Source organism: Lissotriton helveticus, chromosome 8 (genome assembly GCF_964261635.1).
Source record: "Lissotriton helveticus chromosome 8, aLisHel1.1, whole genome shotgun sequence".
NCBI lineage: Eukaryota > Metazoa > Chordata > Amphibia > Caudata > Salamandridae > Lissotriton > Lissotriton helveticus.
Genome location: NC_136069.1, coordinates 1,015,901,968 through 1,015,917,461, shown reverse-complemented (window position 1 = coordinate 1,015,917,461; position 15,494 = coordinate 1,015,901,968). Strand labels below are relative to the sequence as shown.

The 15,494-nt window shown below is 40.4% G+C and overlaps 1 protein-coding gene across 2 annotated transcripts in view; it reads left to right on the top strand.

The window, feature by feature from the left end:
* CNKSR2 (connector enhancer of kinase suppressor of Ras 2) overlaps positions 1 to 15,494 on the top strand; it is a 1,535,139-nt gene that overhangs the window by 802,121 nt on the left and 717,524 nt on the right. For both annotated transcript variants that reach the window (XM_078656116.1, XM_078656115.1), the window contains exon 8: positions 1,220 to 1,288. In XM_078656116.1, the coding sequence (XP_078512242.1) occupies positions 1,220 to 1,288 (69 nt within the window). The remainder of the gene's footprint in view (positions 1 to 1,219; positions 1,289 to 15,494) is intronic.

Sequence of the window (15,494 nt, the reverse complement as noted above, 5' to 3'; positions counted from 1 at the left end):
CCTGAGATCTCTATGTGTACTGCTCTTAATGAAAGGATTGACAATGTAATTTGTGTGCATGAATGATTGTACTTAAACTGTGATGGATAATAACCCTTTGACAGGCTAAGGGAGAAACACCGCAGTCTTGCACTGAGCTGTTTTTTGAAGGCCCTCATTGCCCAATGTGTGAGCACACGAAGAATTGTTCACACTTGTGTTTACTTGATACACGTTTTTCTCTGAGATGTGTGCTTGTTTATTTTTGGATATGGTAGATGTGTGAGAGAATGTGGGAGTAAAGAGGGATGTGCATGAGTGTGTTTTGCAGGGTGTCGTATGTTATATATAGTGCCTCATTTAAATGTTAATTTACAGTATGAATAAGGGTGTTTGTGTAATAAAATACAAGACAAAGAGAATGAAATTGAGCAAGAGAGAGAAGAAAGAGACAGAAAATGGCTGTATGCATGTATCCTTGGTGATATGTGGATATGGATGGATATAGTTGGCATGGGGAGTGTGTTTGTGGGAGACTGTTTAAAATGCTACCTTATACCAGTGTGTTATTTTTAAGAGTGCTTAGGCTCTGTGCACTTGTGATTAGTCTGCATGGTGCTGATATGCACGAGTTAGTATCTGTATATCTGGGGTACAAGTGTGAAACTGTAACTGTGTGTACTTGATTGCCTGTGTAAAATCAGTGCCCAAGAATTTCCACCCAGTCAGCTGTATAGTTCTAAGCACTTTTTTTTCTAGCAAGGCATTATCTTTTAGGACTTGTGCATTTACAAGACCTCTTTCACTAGTACGCGAGTCCACTTTATAAAATTGCGCATTCATATAATATTCACAATTTTAAATATGCCAGTCTTCTACATTTTTAATAGACTAGGAGTTCAAAACATTTCTCAGAGATCTCATAAACAAACAAGAAAATGCTAATGACATATCCTTCTAGCATAGAAATGCAGTGGAACCAGTGTCATATGGATTACCTGAGACTGACTGACTTAATTGGAGTAGGCAGTCATTCATACAGGGCCCATATTAATGACTGCGAAGTACCCAATGCAATTTTCTATTTTTTACACTGTAATGGTCCTTTGGTATGACAAAGGACACAACCAGTAAATCCTGAAATCTGTGGTTACCCTTGGCATCTATAGAAAATTTGATATTGGTTTTAATCACAATGGTCAATTATAATTCTAGTGCATGGTCTTTATTTCTGATACAGTCCGCTGCGGATCGATGTAAGAAAATTCACGCTGGGGATGAAGTGATACAAGTAAATCATCAAACTGTGGTATGTATTGCCAAATTAATTTCAAAATATTTTTTTTAATTACATTAAGAAATTTCCTTCAAACATATCTTGGTCTTAGCAAAGTTCACAATAACATCATGCCACATTTGGCAAATCAAAACAATATTATAAATGTAGAGTGGCGAATAGATGCACAGACACCATTGATAAATGGTGGATGTCGGCCTACATACAAACAAACAGCATTTGTAAAGCGCAACACTGCCACCACTAAGGGCATCTGGGCGCTGTGTCTCTGTCAAGGAGCCAGATCTTGAGTCTCTTTCTGAAGTCTAACAGCGAAGGGGCTGTGCGGAGCTGGAGGGAAAGGTAGTCCCAGGACTTGGCAGCGGTGTAAGAGAAGAAGTGGCCACCACTGTGGCTGATGTGGGGTGCGTGCGAGGGCAAGTGAAGAGGAGCGCAGGTGTCTAGCGGTTGGTGGAAGTTCAATCAGTGGTTGAGGTAGGTAGATCCTAGGTCTCAGGGCACTTTGTATGCCTGCATGAGGATTTTGAACTGGCATCTTTTCTGGATGGTGAGCCAGAGGAGGTCTCTCAGATAGGGGCGATGTGGGTTCATTTGGGGGAGGTCCCGAATGAGTTTAGCTGCAGCGTTTTGCACGGATTGAAGACTTCTGAAGAGTTGTAATGGAGATGCCAGCATTGAGGGCGTTGCTGTAGTCAAGGCAGCTGGTGATGAGTGCCTCAGTGATGGTCTTTCTGGTGTTGGTTGGGATCCATCTGGGGATTCTGTGGAGCATGCAAAATGTGTGAATGCAGGAGGAAGCAACTGCATTAACTTGTTTCATGGTCACTTGGCTGTCAAGGATGATGCAGAGGTTACATTTGTGGTCGGATGTGGGTCTGAGTTCTGCAGGCCACCAGCTGTGGTCTCATGCAGAGAAGTTTTTCCTGTAGCTCAGTACTTCATTTTTGTTGGAGTTGAGTTGGAGGCAGATGTCTTGCATCAATTTGGCTACGCTGGTCATGGCATTGTAAAAGCTAGTCTTGGCGTGGGAGGGGTCCTCAGTGCGCAAGAGGATCAGTTGAGTATCATCGGTGTAGGAGATTATGTTGAATCCGAGGGATCTGATGACAGATCATGTAGGGTCATGTATATGTAGAACAAGGTGGGGCTGAGAGATCCTTGTGGTATTCCCCATATGATGTTTTTGGGTGCAGATGTAAAGGAAGGTAGTCGGATGCTCTGTGTGTGTCCTGCAAGGAAGGAGGAGATCCACCTGAGGGCATCTTGCTGTATGTCTATGTTGTTTAGTCTGTTGAAGATGGTGTTGTGGGAGACTGTGTCAAAAACTGCAAAGAGGTCAAGGAGGATCAGGGCCACAGTATCTCCACAGTCAAGAAGTGTTCTGATGTCATCTGTGGCAGCAATCAGCATGTTTTCAGTGCTGTGGTTGGTAAGGAATCCTGATTGAGAGGTGTCCAGTAGGTTGTTTTGTGCCAGGAATTTGGAGAGCTACTGGATGTTGGCTTTTTTGAGAACTTTGGCCGGGTAGAGGAGCAGGGGGAGCGGACGATAATTTTTAGATCGTTGGGGTCAGCAGGGGCTTTCTTTAGGAGGGGTCTGACGTCTGCATCATTCCATCGGTCCGGGAAGGTTGCTGTGGAGATGGAGGTGTTGAGGATGCTGGTGAGTTCCGTGTTGAATGGGTTCATTGGCCCGTTGTAAGAGTAGTGGGGGCTCCGGAGTGGATGGAAGACATGATAGCTGAAGTGGTCAGGGCAGTGAGTGGTGACCAAGTGGTAATAGTTTGGCTGGTGTTCGCTGGTTGGTTGAGGTCATTGGGGATGAGAGTGGCTGGATGAATGTTGAAATTGATGTTGACGTTGGTGATCTTGCAGTGGAAGTAGTCTGAGAGATTGTCGCAGAGTTCCTGGGAAGGGTGGATGATGTTCTCTATGGCTGTGGGGTGAGGGAACTCTTTAACTATTTTGAAGAGTTCCTTTTGTCTGGTTGGCTGCAAAGTCCATGCAGGTGGTGATGGCTGCTTTTCTGACTTGATGTGCTGGTGATAGTTACTGGGGGTGTTTTGTGAGCTGCTCTGTCGGCGGGGTTCTTGGTGGTACACCATCATTCTCCAGTTGGTGGTGGTGCACTTGGTGGTCCTGAGTCCTGGGGTGTACCAGCTGGCATGTTTTTGGCTCTTGTTGGATTTTGTAGGTTACAGTTGGCGACTCTGTCAGCATTGTCCATGATCATGGAAGCAAAGTACTGGACAGCCTCATTGAGGTCTGTTGAGGCCTCAGGTTGGGAGGTGGTAAAGGCCTGTGACAACTGAGTGTCGGTGAGCTTGCTCGAGCTGCGGTGGGAGGAGATCTGATGCCTGGTGATGGTGTGATGGGTGTCAGTGATGGTAAAGTGATGACGGTGTGGTTAGTCCAAGTGTGTTCTGTGGTGTGGCTGAATTTGAATATGGCACTTGAGCTGAAAATGGGGTCAAGTGTGTGTCTGGCTTTGTGCATGGGTTCCCTGACCAGTTGGGTAAGGACAATGTTGTTCAGGTTCTCCATGATAGTGATGGCATTGGCGTTGTTGGGGTTGTAGATGTGGAAGTTGGGGTTGCTCACTAGGATGTAGTGATGAGAATCGAGTGCTAGGGGAGGTCAATAAGATTGTCGATCACACTGCATAATTTTGCATGGAGTCCCGGGTTCTGTTGTCGAGGTTGCCTCTTATTGTGTTCTACGCATGTGTTTCTAGTAGGAAGTTAAGGTATTCTATTAGAGTTCTAGGGTCGTCTTTTGTGATTGTGAATCTGATGGTTTCCTTGAGGATGATGGCAATGCTTTCACCTTGTTTGTTGGCATGGTCACAGTGTATCATCTTGTATTCTTTGGGAATGGCAGGGGTGATGTTGGGGTTCGGTGATGAAGGCAACATCCATGGAGAGGGTTGTGATGGTGCTCCAGATTTCCATGGCATGCTTGCATACTGAGCAGGCGGCGTTGAGCAGGATACAATGGAGAGGTTGTGGGTGGTCTTGGTCTTGTGGGCAGGAATGGTGTAGGATCATTCGTGGGTAGTGTCACAGAAGTGGCATTGTCTGCAGGTGAAGGGTCATTTGGTGGATCATGGGGCAGAGGAGATGCAACTGTTTTGACATTCGGGGTCCAGAGTAGTTCCTTGGCAGTGTACGGTCGGGCGGCTAGAGGGTCAGGGATCCTGGCGCTGGGAAATGTCCAACTGGCAGTGCATTGGCAGCTTGCCCACTGTGCGTGTCCACTGCGTGGTCGTACGGAGGCCTCTATTTGTGGTCCTGGTAGGTGGTCCTAGCGCAGGCAGCGCAGGGACATAAGGCAGGGCAGGGGCAGCAGATAGGGCAAGGGCAGCAGATAGCGCAGGAACAGCAGGCAGCACAGGGGCAAGCAGGCAGTGCAGGGACAGCAGGTGGCGCAGGGACAGAAGGCAGTGCAGGGACAGGGGTAGCAGGTAGTACAGCAACAGTTGCAGTAGGCAGAGGAGGGACAGCAGGTGGTGCTGGGGCAGCAGGCAGCACAGGGACAGCAGGTGGTGCTGGGGCAGCAGGCAGCACAGGGACAGCAGGTAGTGCCGAGACAGCAGGCAGCGCATTACAGGAGGCAGCACAGGGACAGGAAGCAGCGCAGTAGCAGTAGGTATCGTAGGGACAGGGGCAGCAGGCAGCGCAGCCGCAGCTGGCAGCCTAGGGATAGCAGACAGCACAGTGGCAGCACATGGACAGCAGGCAGTGCAGAGGCAGTGCATGGACAGCAGGCAGCGCAAGGAAAGGGACCTTAGGCAGCGCAGACAATGCAGCTAGTGCAGGGGCGGCAGGCAGCGCAAGGACAGCAGCTAGTGCAGGGACAGGGGCAGCAGGAAGTGCAGTGGCAGCAGGCAGCACAAGGACAGCAGCTAGTGCAGGGACAGGGGCAGCAGGAAGTGCAGTGGCAGCAGGCAGCACAAGGACAGGTACAGCAGGCAGTGCAGGAGCAAGGGTAGGGAGGTTACAGTATCTTAAGCTAGGGTCAGGCAAAAAGGAGTGGCCCAGCTCAGCATTCTCCTGACTCTGACGGTCACGGACAGGCCCACCCTTGACTACCAGCTGGCCCAGACTCTTGGGCAGCTGGGAAATGCATTCCAGTCTGGTCAGGCTCTTCGTAGTCGGGTGTTGGGAGGGGACTTGAGGCACTCTCTAGCACTGGGGCAGGCAGGCTGGAAACATGAGAGGAGAACCTCCTGCAATGAAGGGTGGAAGGCGGCTTCCGCTACTTTCCTTGCTCATGCTTGGCACAGCAGACCCCAATTAATCTTTGGTGTTGCCTTTGCTGATGGACTACTATAGCTATTCTAAGGATTTCCTGTCAGGGGGTGCAGTTTTCACTTTTGTAATTGGAGTTGGTGTCAACACTTCCCAATATGAGAATAATGTGTTAGTGATATTCTTAAGCCTCCTTGGTGAGTCCCCTACCTTGCCTCAATTATGAAATCATAAATCTCTGTTCTGCCATTATAATTATATTTAAAGAAATGTTGATGTTTCCTTCATTTGCCACTCTAGATACATTATATACCTGTTTTTAAAACTGTGCGCGTACACTGCGTTATTGCTCTTAAAAACTGAGCTATACCCACCATTTTAGATGCTGCATGTGAGTGAGGATAGACTTCACTGATTTGTTTAGTAGGGAACATGTGAACAGGTTAGAATACAATCCATTCATGCAATACTTTACTCATGCATCCGGAATATTGGGTTCTTTGTAGCAACTCTGTGTAAACAGTACTTAAACATTTACTGGAGCTCATGCTGGGTGGAGTAGAACATTAATTCTGGTAACATTGACGAAACTTGGAAGTGGCAATTGTATTGTCATGATAGTGGCATTTCTTCAAACGTTCAACTGTAGATTGTGGCAATAGGTACATTGGCAAAAATAGTCCATTACAACCACACCACTGGGTAACAAATTAGTCACCTGGCCTGATTTGTAATTGTAATAACTGACTTACTGTGAGTTATCAAACATATATGCTGATAACGAATTTAAGGGCGAGCATTGAATCATGAAACAGTTCTGACCCTATTGCAATACCATGCTGAGCAAGCGCATTATTTTGACTTTTAGTTGTACATATGAATTAAAAAGAACTTTCAAAGCAATGTTAAATTTGTGCACACTAAGTAAAATAAATGTTAAGCAATATGTGATGCATATCAGTGAGTATGGCAGCACATTTTGATTTTGTAGCAGTGAAAAGTAACAGCAACTTTCTGAAAGCATTTGTCTAGTGATTAATGAAAGTTGTCAAGATGTTTGTAAGCTTCTTCTTTCTTTACTGTACTACTCAAGTTGGATTACAGTTGGCTCTGTCCTTGTAAAACTCTATTTCAGTGATTCTAAACACTGAGCCAAAAGGTGATAGTAGCCTTCTCAACAACAACAGAAACAGGTGATGTGGCCAGCATCCATGGTATAAATATATTTGTTTGTTGGACTATAGTGATGTAAACTAAGAATAGATAGATTAACAAATACCAATGATTCAGTATCACCTTACACTTCACTATGTGTTGGAGTTCACTGGTTAAAATTGGGTTTGTCTTTTTAGGTGTGGCTCAACAGTTTTATAAATGCTTCACAGAGAGTGGGCTTTGGATCATCCTTTCTGCAACTGATTGCAATGGGTCACCCCCTTCAGCCACTGCTTTAAAGCATGGTTAATCAAACCTTAGATGAGGATAGGGAAGCTTTTCTTCCTTACCGCCAATTGATTGACTATTAGATGAATTATTCCACCTGTGGTAGTGTCTATTTAGTGAACATAGAGGCCATCTTGAAAAAAAGGCCTTCCGCCACTGTATGCAAGCAAAACCTTATTAAGGTATGATGTACTGTGTATCTGTATCATAATATTCATTAGCTATTATTTCACAAAAAATATTTTTTGGGTGTGAAAAATGCTACATAAAAAATAGAAAGACTAACTCAGGAACTGTCCAGTCGAAGGGTACTCTGTGGGCGGCATGTAAGGCCACTGTTTGAGGATATGCCAACAGTCTTTTACTGGGATAGGAGCGGGCACAGCATCATCATATGTCACAGCATGAGACACGGGCTCTTTAGTTGGAAGGACTGACATGCGATAACCCTCGCGAGTCCGTTGTCAGAGAGCTGATCTTGATTCACAAAGAGATCAGAACTCACAAACTCGAGGTGGCAGAGTAAATCTGGTGGGCCTTTACCACCCATATCTATGAATTGGGGGGCAAGAATAGCAAACTATTGCATTGGTTGGCATCTCGGACCCATACAGGACAGATTATTCCTGTGGTGGAGGACCACTAAGAAAAAGTTCATTGTTCCTCCCTGGTCATTGCCCAAGTCTTTGCTGACAATTACACCACACTCTATGCGGCTTGCCCAAGTCCCAACGCCTAAAAACAGCCCCCCTCATTGATTAAATACCCTATGCTAAACATGCACAGCTATGGGATAAATTCCTTGGGGCTTTGGGTGTGGACACCGGATCAGATTAAGACTGTAACAATTATTGTGCCTTTTCCTTTCATTTATACTAGGTTGAATAATTTGATGGCTGCGATGCTTAATGTAAATGTCACGAAATGGAGTGTTTTATGGACTCATTATGTGACTTCTTGTTGCTTTCAGAAAACAATAAAAACTTGTTTATCAAAAAAATAGAAAACACACAATTCAAGTAAGAAATTTGTATTTAAATACAGCTTTTGTTGCTTTAACTTGCGAAAGCTGGCTTAGAAATATGATTTTCCTGAACCATGTCATGCTTCAAAGAGAATGTGCTGATTTGAAAAAGCCATCATGCAGCATAGGGGTCAGGCGTTTTGAAATGTTAAAAAGCCTTTCAGTGAACATCCATTCAATTTGCATGAAACGACATTCCATTATAATTTTTTTAATATAGATTATTTCATCATAGTTACTTTTTAAGTACGTCTACCACTCTCCAGAGTTTCAGGGATAATCCCTGCTTTCGGTACATATTTTTAATTTAGTGTGCCAGCTCTTTCACCAACTATCCTGTGCACCATTCTCACATTTTATATTTTGGGATTTAACTAACCTTGTTCCACGTTACCTGGCCTCATTCTGTTGCCTGTATTGTTTCTCTGTATCACACTTTTTGTCTTGAAATTTTGTTCGGTAATGCAAATGTCATCCACTGTTCTCTTCCCTGTTCCTCCCACACCTGTCTTCTGTCCTTGTGTTTCTGATATGTGCAAAGGCGTACACGTCAAACATAGGGCATAGACTGTGTTGCCATCAGCAAATTTACAAAGCATGCGCATAGTAAATTTGTTTACTTTATGAAATTATAAAATCATCATGGCTCATCTGTGCAACTCTTATGTAACTACAGTCATCATGGCTCATCTGTGCAACTCTTATGTAACTACAGTAGATTTTTCATGTTATTAAACGTGATGCGTGCTGTATTACTCGGATACAATGTAATGTTAAGATTACATTTAATTGTTGAGCAGATTTAACAGTTTTGTATGTGCAGCAATTTGTGTCGACCATGTCACCTTATTTCTGTTGCTGTTACCTTTTGTTCAACCATGGTGTATGCAGTATATAATTTTCCATGCACTCCGGAGTCTTCATAATACAGAAGGTAGCAATTTTCTCATATTACATATGAGGTTGTTTGTGAGTCATAAAATACTGAGAACAGTTAGTGTAAAAACTGTGGTGAATAGCCACATGGAGTCATGGTTATTTCTGTCGTTGACTAATGGGGTGCAAACATTCTACAGGGTTCAAAATGAGGTCAGTGAGCATTGATTCTCACTATTTGTCACGTAGATCCAGAACATAAAGAACTAAGGGCATATTATCAAGAAGGGCATTAAAATTACCGTTGAGAATTCCCATAGAAGCCCATGTTCACACCAGAACATGGGCTTTTATGGGAATTCACAAGGGCATATTATCAAGGTCATTATCGCCGCTCTAGCGGCAGTTTCCTGCCGCTAAAGCGACTACAATTGTAATGCCGTTCCTTGATAATATGCCCCCAAGGGGCTTATATGCAAGCCCCTTGTGCCGCCGGTGCGTCACTATTATTATGAGAAAAAGTGACGTAACAGAGGCACAAGGGACTTGTAAATACGCCCCTAATTTTCTTTTTTTAGCCAAATAAATGCATTCTCATTTCAGCACTAACCAGAAGAACATTCGTGCAGACATTTATAAAGATAGCCGTTCAAAGTGTTACTGTATGGCACTTCCTTATTTATTAGTTATCTTGTAGCACTTCAACAAAATAACTAACATTTATGATGTCTGCATAAAAACATTTAAAAGTAAAACCCATGTAAAGAAAGTATTTTCTTTCTGCTCTTTTCTCCTTCAGAAAGCTGATACAATTTCGTGCACATTTCTCAGTGAATAGAAAGATATCTGTATTTCCCATAAACTTTAATAACAGCAAGTTTAATCTTATAAATTCGAATGAACTGATCACCACGAAGCGGCTAGCAACTCCAGCGCCTCGGGACCCTCATGGGTGGTTAGCTACGCTACATAAATCCCTGATTGATTGATAAATTAGGGTGAACAGTCAAAATATCGACTACAAAATATCTACTGGACACAATATCGAGTTTTAAATATCGAATGGACAAAATATCGACTGGACAGAATATAGACATCAAAAATATCGTTTTTAAGGTAAGTAATGTCATATCGAATGTTAAAAATATAGACAGTTAAAATATCGAAGTATATAATATAGGTTAATAAAATTATCGAATTTTTGATAATATTGAATTTTTTATAGTGTTTTTATGTTATTATATGTGTGAAAAGTGTGTATTTATGTTATAAATAATTTTAATTAATGAAATTTTAATTGTTTAATTTTTGCGTAATTTAATTCTGTAGCGGGTTGTGGGTTTATAGGGGACTAGGGTGGGAAGTAATTTAATTATAATTAATTAAATATGTAAATGTATTTATTGTGATTCATTTTTAATTATTTGTTAATTAATTTATATTTGGTAATTAATTAACTTTTAATTGGCAATTAATTTAAATTAATTGATTAATTGCTAAATATGTTAATTTTACTAATTTATTTTCTGTAGCGGGTTGTGGGTTTATAGGGGAATAGGGTGGGAAGTAATTTAATTATAACTAATTAAATATGTAAACGTATTTGTTGTTATTCATTTTTAATTATTTGTTAATTAATTCATATTTGGTAATTAATTAACTTTTAATTGGCAATTAATTTAAATTACTTGATTAATTGCTAATTATGTTAATTTAATAATTTATTTTCTGTTGTGGGTTTGTAGGGGAACAGGATGGGAAGTAATTTATTTATAATTAATTAAATAAAACAATTTATTTAATTGTATTTAATTTGAATTTATTGTAAATTAATTTTTAAATGTTAAATTATTAATTGTTAATTTGTAATTAATTTGTATTAATAGTTAAATAATTGTAATAAATACATTTAATTGGTAATTTTACTTGATTAATTATTATATTATATTAAATTCGTAATTACTTTTGATTAATTTTTGATAGATATTAATTTATATTTATTGAAATAATATATGAAGTATTTAATTTCCCTACTGTTGCACTCTCTGGAGTGGGAATAGTAATGTTTACCTCTACGCTATCCAACGCTTTCCCTACTGTTACACTCACTGGAGTGGGAATAGTAATTTTTACCCCTACGCTATCCAACGCTTTCCTCACTGCTGCACCCACTGGAGTGGGAATAGTAATTTTTACTGCTACGCTATCCAACGCTTTCCCTACTGTTGCACTCTTTGGAGTTTGAATAGTAATTTTTACCCGTACGCTATCCAACACTTTCCCTACTGTTGCACCTACTGGAGTGGGAATAGTAATTTTTACCCCTACGCTATCCAACGCTTTCCCTACTGTTGCACTCACTGGAGTGGGAATAGTAGTTTATACCCCTACCCTATCCAACACTTTCCCTACTGTTACACTCTTTGGAGTGGGAATAGTAATTTTAACCCCTACGCTATCCAACGCTTTCCCTACTGTTGCACCCACTGGAGTGGGAACAGTAATTTTTACCTCTACGCTATTCAACGCTTTCCCTACTGTTGCACTCTTTGGAGTGGGAATAGTAATTTAAACCCCTACGCTATCCAACGCTTTCCCTACTGTTGCACTCTTTGGAGTGGGAATAGTAATTTTTACCCCTACGCTATCCAACGCTTTCCCTACTGTTGCACTCTTTGGGGTGGGAATAGTAATTTTAACCCTTACGCTATCCAACGCTTTCCCTACTGTTGCACTATTTGGAGTGGGAATAGTAATTTTTACCCCTACGCTATCCAACGCTTTCCCTACTGTTGCACCCACTGGAGTGGGAATAGTAATTTTTACCTCTATGCTATCCAACGCTTTCCCTACTGTTGCACTCTTTGGAGTGGGAATAGTATTTTTTACCCCTACGCTATCCAACACTTTCCCTACTGTTGCACCCACTGGAGTGGGAATAGTAATTTTTACCCCTACGCTATCCAACACTTTCCCTACTGTTGCACTCACTGGAGTGGGAATAGTAATTTTAACCCCTACGCTATCCAACGCTTTCCCTACTGTTGCACCCACTTGAGTGGGAATAGTAATTTTTACCCCTACGCTATCCAACGCTTTCCTCACTGTTGCACCCACTGGAGTGGGAATAGTAATTTTTACCCCTACGCTATCCAACGCTTTCCCTACAGTTGCACTCTGTGGAGTGGGAATAGTATTTTTTACACTTCTGCTATCGTACGGTAATAATATTGGATATTATTTAATTATATTATGTTAATATATATATATGTTTTAACAAATATGATTGTAATTTTTTTTATAACTTTCATTAATTATTTAATTATTATAAGTTAATTTAAGTATTTTTAAGTATATTTTAGTAATTAATTTTTTATTTTCATTTAACTTAACACTGTTTTTAATAAAGTCGATATTTTTTAAAACTATATTTTTGTAAACAATATTTTGTACTCGATATTTTTGTACTTACCTGTTTGTAGATACAAACTCGATAGATATTTTGCCTGTAGATATTTTTTCCTCGATATTTTTGCTAGTCGATATTCTGTCAGTCGATATTATGTCAGTGATCCATAAATTAGATGTCATACATCAAGTAGTCATCAATCAAATCAGGAAGTGTATCTAAACCACCGATTTGTGAGAATTTCAATCACTTCACTTCAGTTCAGTTCAAAATGTAAGTTTATTTGGACCATTGTCCCTAAACAGATAAAACATCATAAAAACAATTTAAAAAAAAAAAAAATTTTCATAAAAACTTCAAAACAGTATAGGACTTATATCTCACTAAAATAGAACACACGCGACTTAGACTAATCACAATTCAAATTTTGTTTAACTTTTTGCATAAATCTCCCCAAAGCACAAGCAATATCTAAATTCATAATTTCTGTTAGGAGGACACTTGCAGATAGTCTGTTATGTATAGTGTATTTTTTTTAAAATGGGGCGTAAAATCTCTTTCCGTGGTTCTAAAAACTTTGAACAGTTACTTCACTTGATGGAGTCTACCTAATTAACTTTATGTTACAAATAAAAATCTTATTGTTTCAAAGCTATTGCTTCAACAGGTGAAGGCACAACTATCCAAATCATGAAGCCATTCCTGTTAAACCTGGTTTAAGGAATCCTATTCAGCACACCCAATGTCTTTACTATTCCCAATTTACAGAGATTGGTGCATGAGTAAGTGGGACATATTCGTATTACTGAGGGCATATTCATGAATTTCAGGACTACTGGCTCACGTCTGGATTACAAGAGTATTACAAGATTAAGTCACAACTCTTGGAAAAACTCTAGATATCATTAAGTACATTTTCATAATTTGTATTACAAATATTGGGCAACACCACTGATATCTAGAGAACCAGAATGAATGTGAACAAACCAGGAAGGTGAACAGCTAACTACAAAGCAGTACATAAAGAAACGGCTCTTACTTATGTTCTTCTGTCCATTTGTCCTTCCGGTAACATTTCTAGGCAGAGCTGAATTGTAGTGGACTATGAATTTTAGGAGTTGTATCCTCATAATTTACAGGTATAGATGCAAGTCACTTACAGTTAATGAAGAGGTAGAAGGGAGGAAGACAATTTTCAATTCAGATTAGAATCTCTACATGCAATCTGATTTTGAAATTATGTCCTGGTGGATGCATGTCGAATATTCGTATTTGCTTTACACAGAATGTGAACCTAATAAGGATGCTCTTCATGTGGAAGATATTCGTGATGCAAATGGAAAAATACATATTTTAAAACGATATAGGAAGGAATCCTTAATTAAAATAGTGGTGTCTTTAATGTAGCAAAGCAACAATTATGATAATTTATAGCAAAGCATTGTATGGAGAGAGTATTTTGTAGTAGCACGTATAGTAAGGGGCAATGATTGCAGAAGTACCTGATAATATATTTTGGTAGTTTATGGTTCAATGTTGGGTAGTTGACAGTATCACTTACTCAGCCCTTATTTTGGCAGGTACTAAAGAGCAGAATTATAAAGAGTTATGAATGTAGCTAGCCATAGGCAATATTGCATTATTTGAGTTTAGTTAAAACCTGATGAATCTCGACAGTACAAAATGATACGAAGTGAGATTATGTGATTCACTTCCAAAGGTTACAAATGCTTCCCTACCTGAGTTCTGTTAACTTTCTAAGAATCTAGCTGATAGGATCCAGGAGTAACGGTTGTTGCTGCATTTTTCCATGAGCAAAGCCATCTCTTACTGTAGTATTGAATTTTCAAATGTCATTTGAATGATACCGGACAAGAAGTATTTATGTTATTAAAGGGAATACTGCAACTCCAAAGAGATAGACAGAACACAAAGAGCCTGATTCACAAAGGTAACTTACACTTTTGAGTCACTTATGCTTTGTAGTAAGTTTACCACCTTTCAGTACTCTCAAAATCTGAGAGTAAATTTACAACAAAGGTGATAGTTACATGACTCCACCCCCTGTGTAAATAAAGATTCTAACTCTTGCGTGGATGGGTGACGTCCCTCTCTAAACCCCTCTTTGTTCTTTCCTAACCACCTCTTATTCTTCACTAATCCCTTTTGTAGTAAATCTGACCCTTTTTCCACCCACTCCCTAAAGTACCTCCCATATTTACTACTAAAATGTATACTTATGTGTGCTGAGACTCTGCAGTCAGGGCAGAAAACTCCACACACATCAGTACAGGTAAACTCTACATGTAGTTTGTGAAAAACACTTTGTATTACATGTTGTAAGGCTACAAAACATACCACAAAGTGCAGTTTGTGAATTAGGCTCAAAAGTTCAGATTCACAAAACGTATTTACGAATAAGCCTTACTAACTCTTAAAGTACAGTACAGTACTCTTGGTTTACCCGTGAAAATTCAGGATTAATTCTGGAGTATCCCTGTCTAAAGCCAAGTTGACTCCTGGAATGCAGAAGTTCTACACGAGTAAGCCACATTAAAATCCTCATCAATTGGGTCCAATCTGTACTTTCTAAAGACAAGAGAGTAAACATATTTCCCTCTCTGGATGACAAAGGAAGGAAAATTAGTATCAAGAGGATGGCTGTGGAGGTAAAAAAAAAGGCAGAAATAACTAGGTAAACCTGTATAAAACATCCACGTGTGATAATTCAGGTAAATTAAAAATCTCACCCCAATGAACAGTTTTAGAGACAGTTATTCGGGCATTCAGAAGACAAGGGCAGGTCTTTTGAGTAGTTATGAGGATAATAGCAGAGAAAAAGCCCCCAAAATAATTTCCTTTTAAAGCATAGCCCAAATCCCATTGAGTGAAAAAGTTCATTGAGAGTAATTATGTATTGGTTAGCAATCAGGGAAAGAAGGAAGAAAAGAGCTCACCAGCCCTCAAGCTCTTTATCTCCAAGCCCTTTGTCATGCATGCTTGCACATCTTCCACCTCAATTGGCAGGCATCAGACTTGAAGGGAAGAATGCAGTGCAAGACTGTAAATGTGCTGGAAGGAAGGGAGCAAGATAATCCATCTCTCTTAAGTCTGATGTACTGACAGTCCTGCCCTTTCTTCCCCCTTCTGTCACAGTGGGCCATCAGTAGATCAGAAGGAAGGGAATTGGACTGGTAGTGTGAATATAGTAGAACCA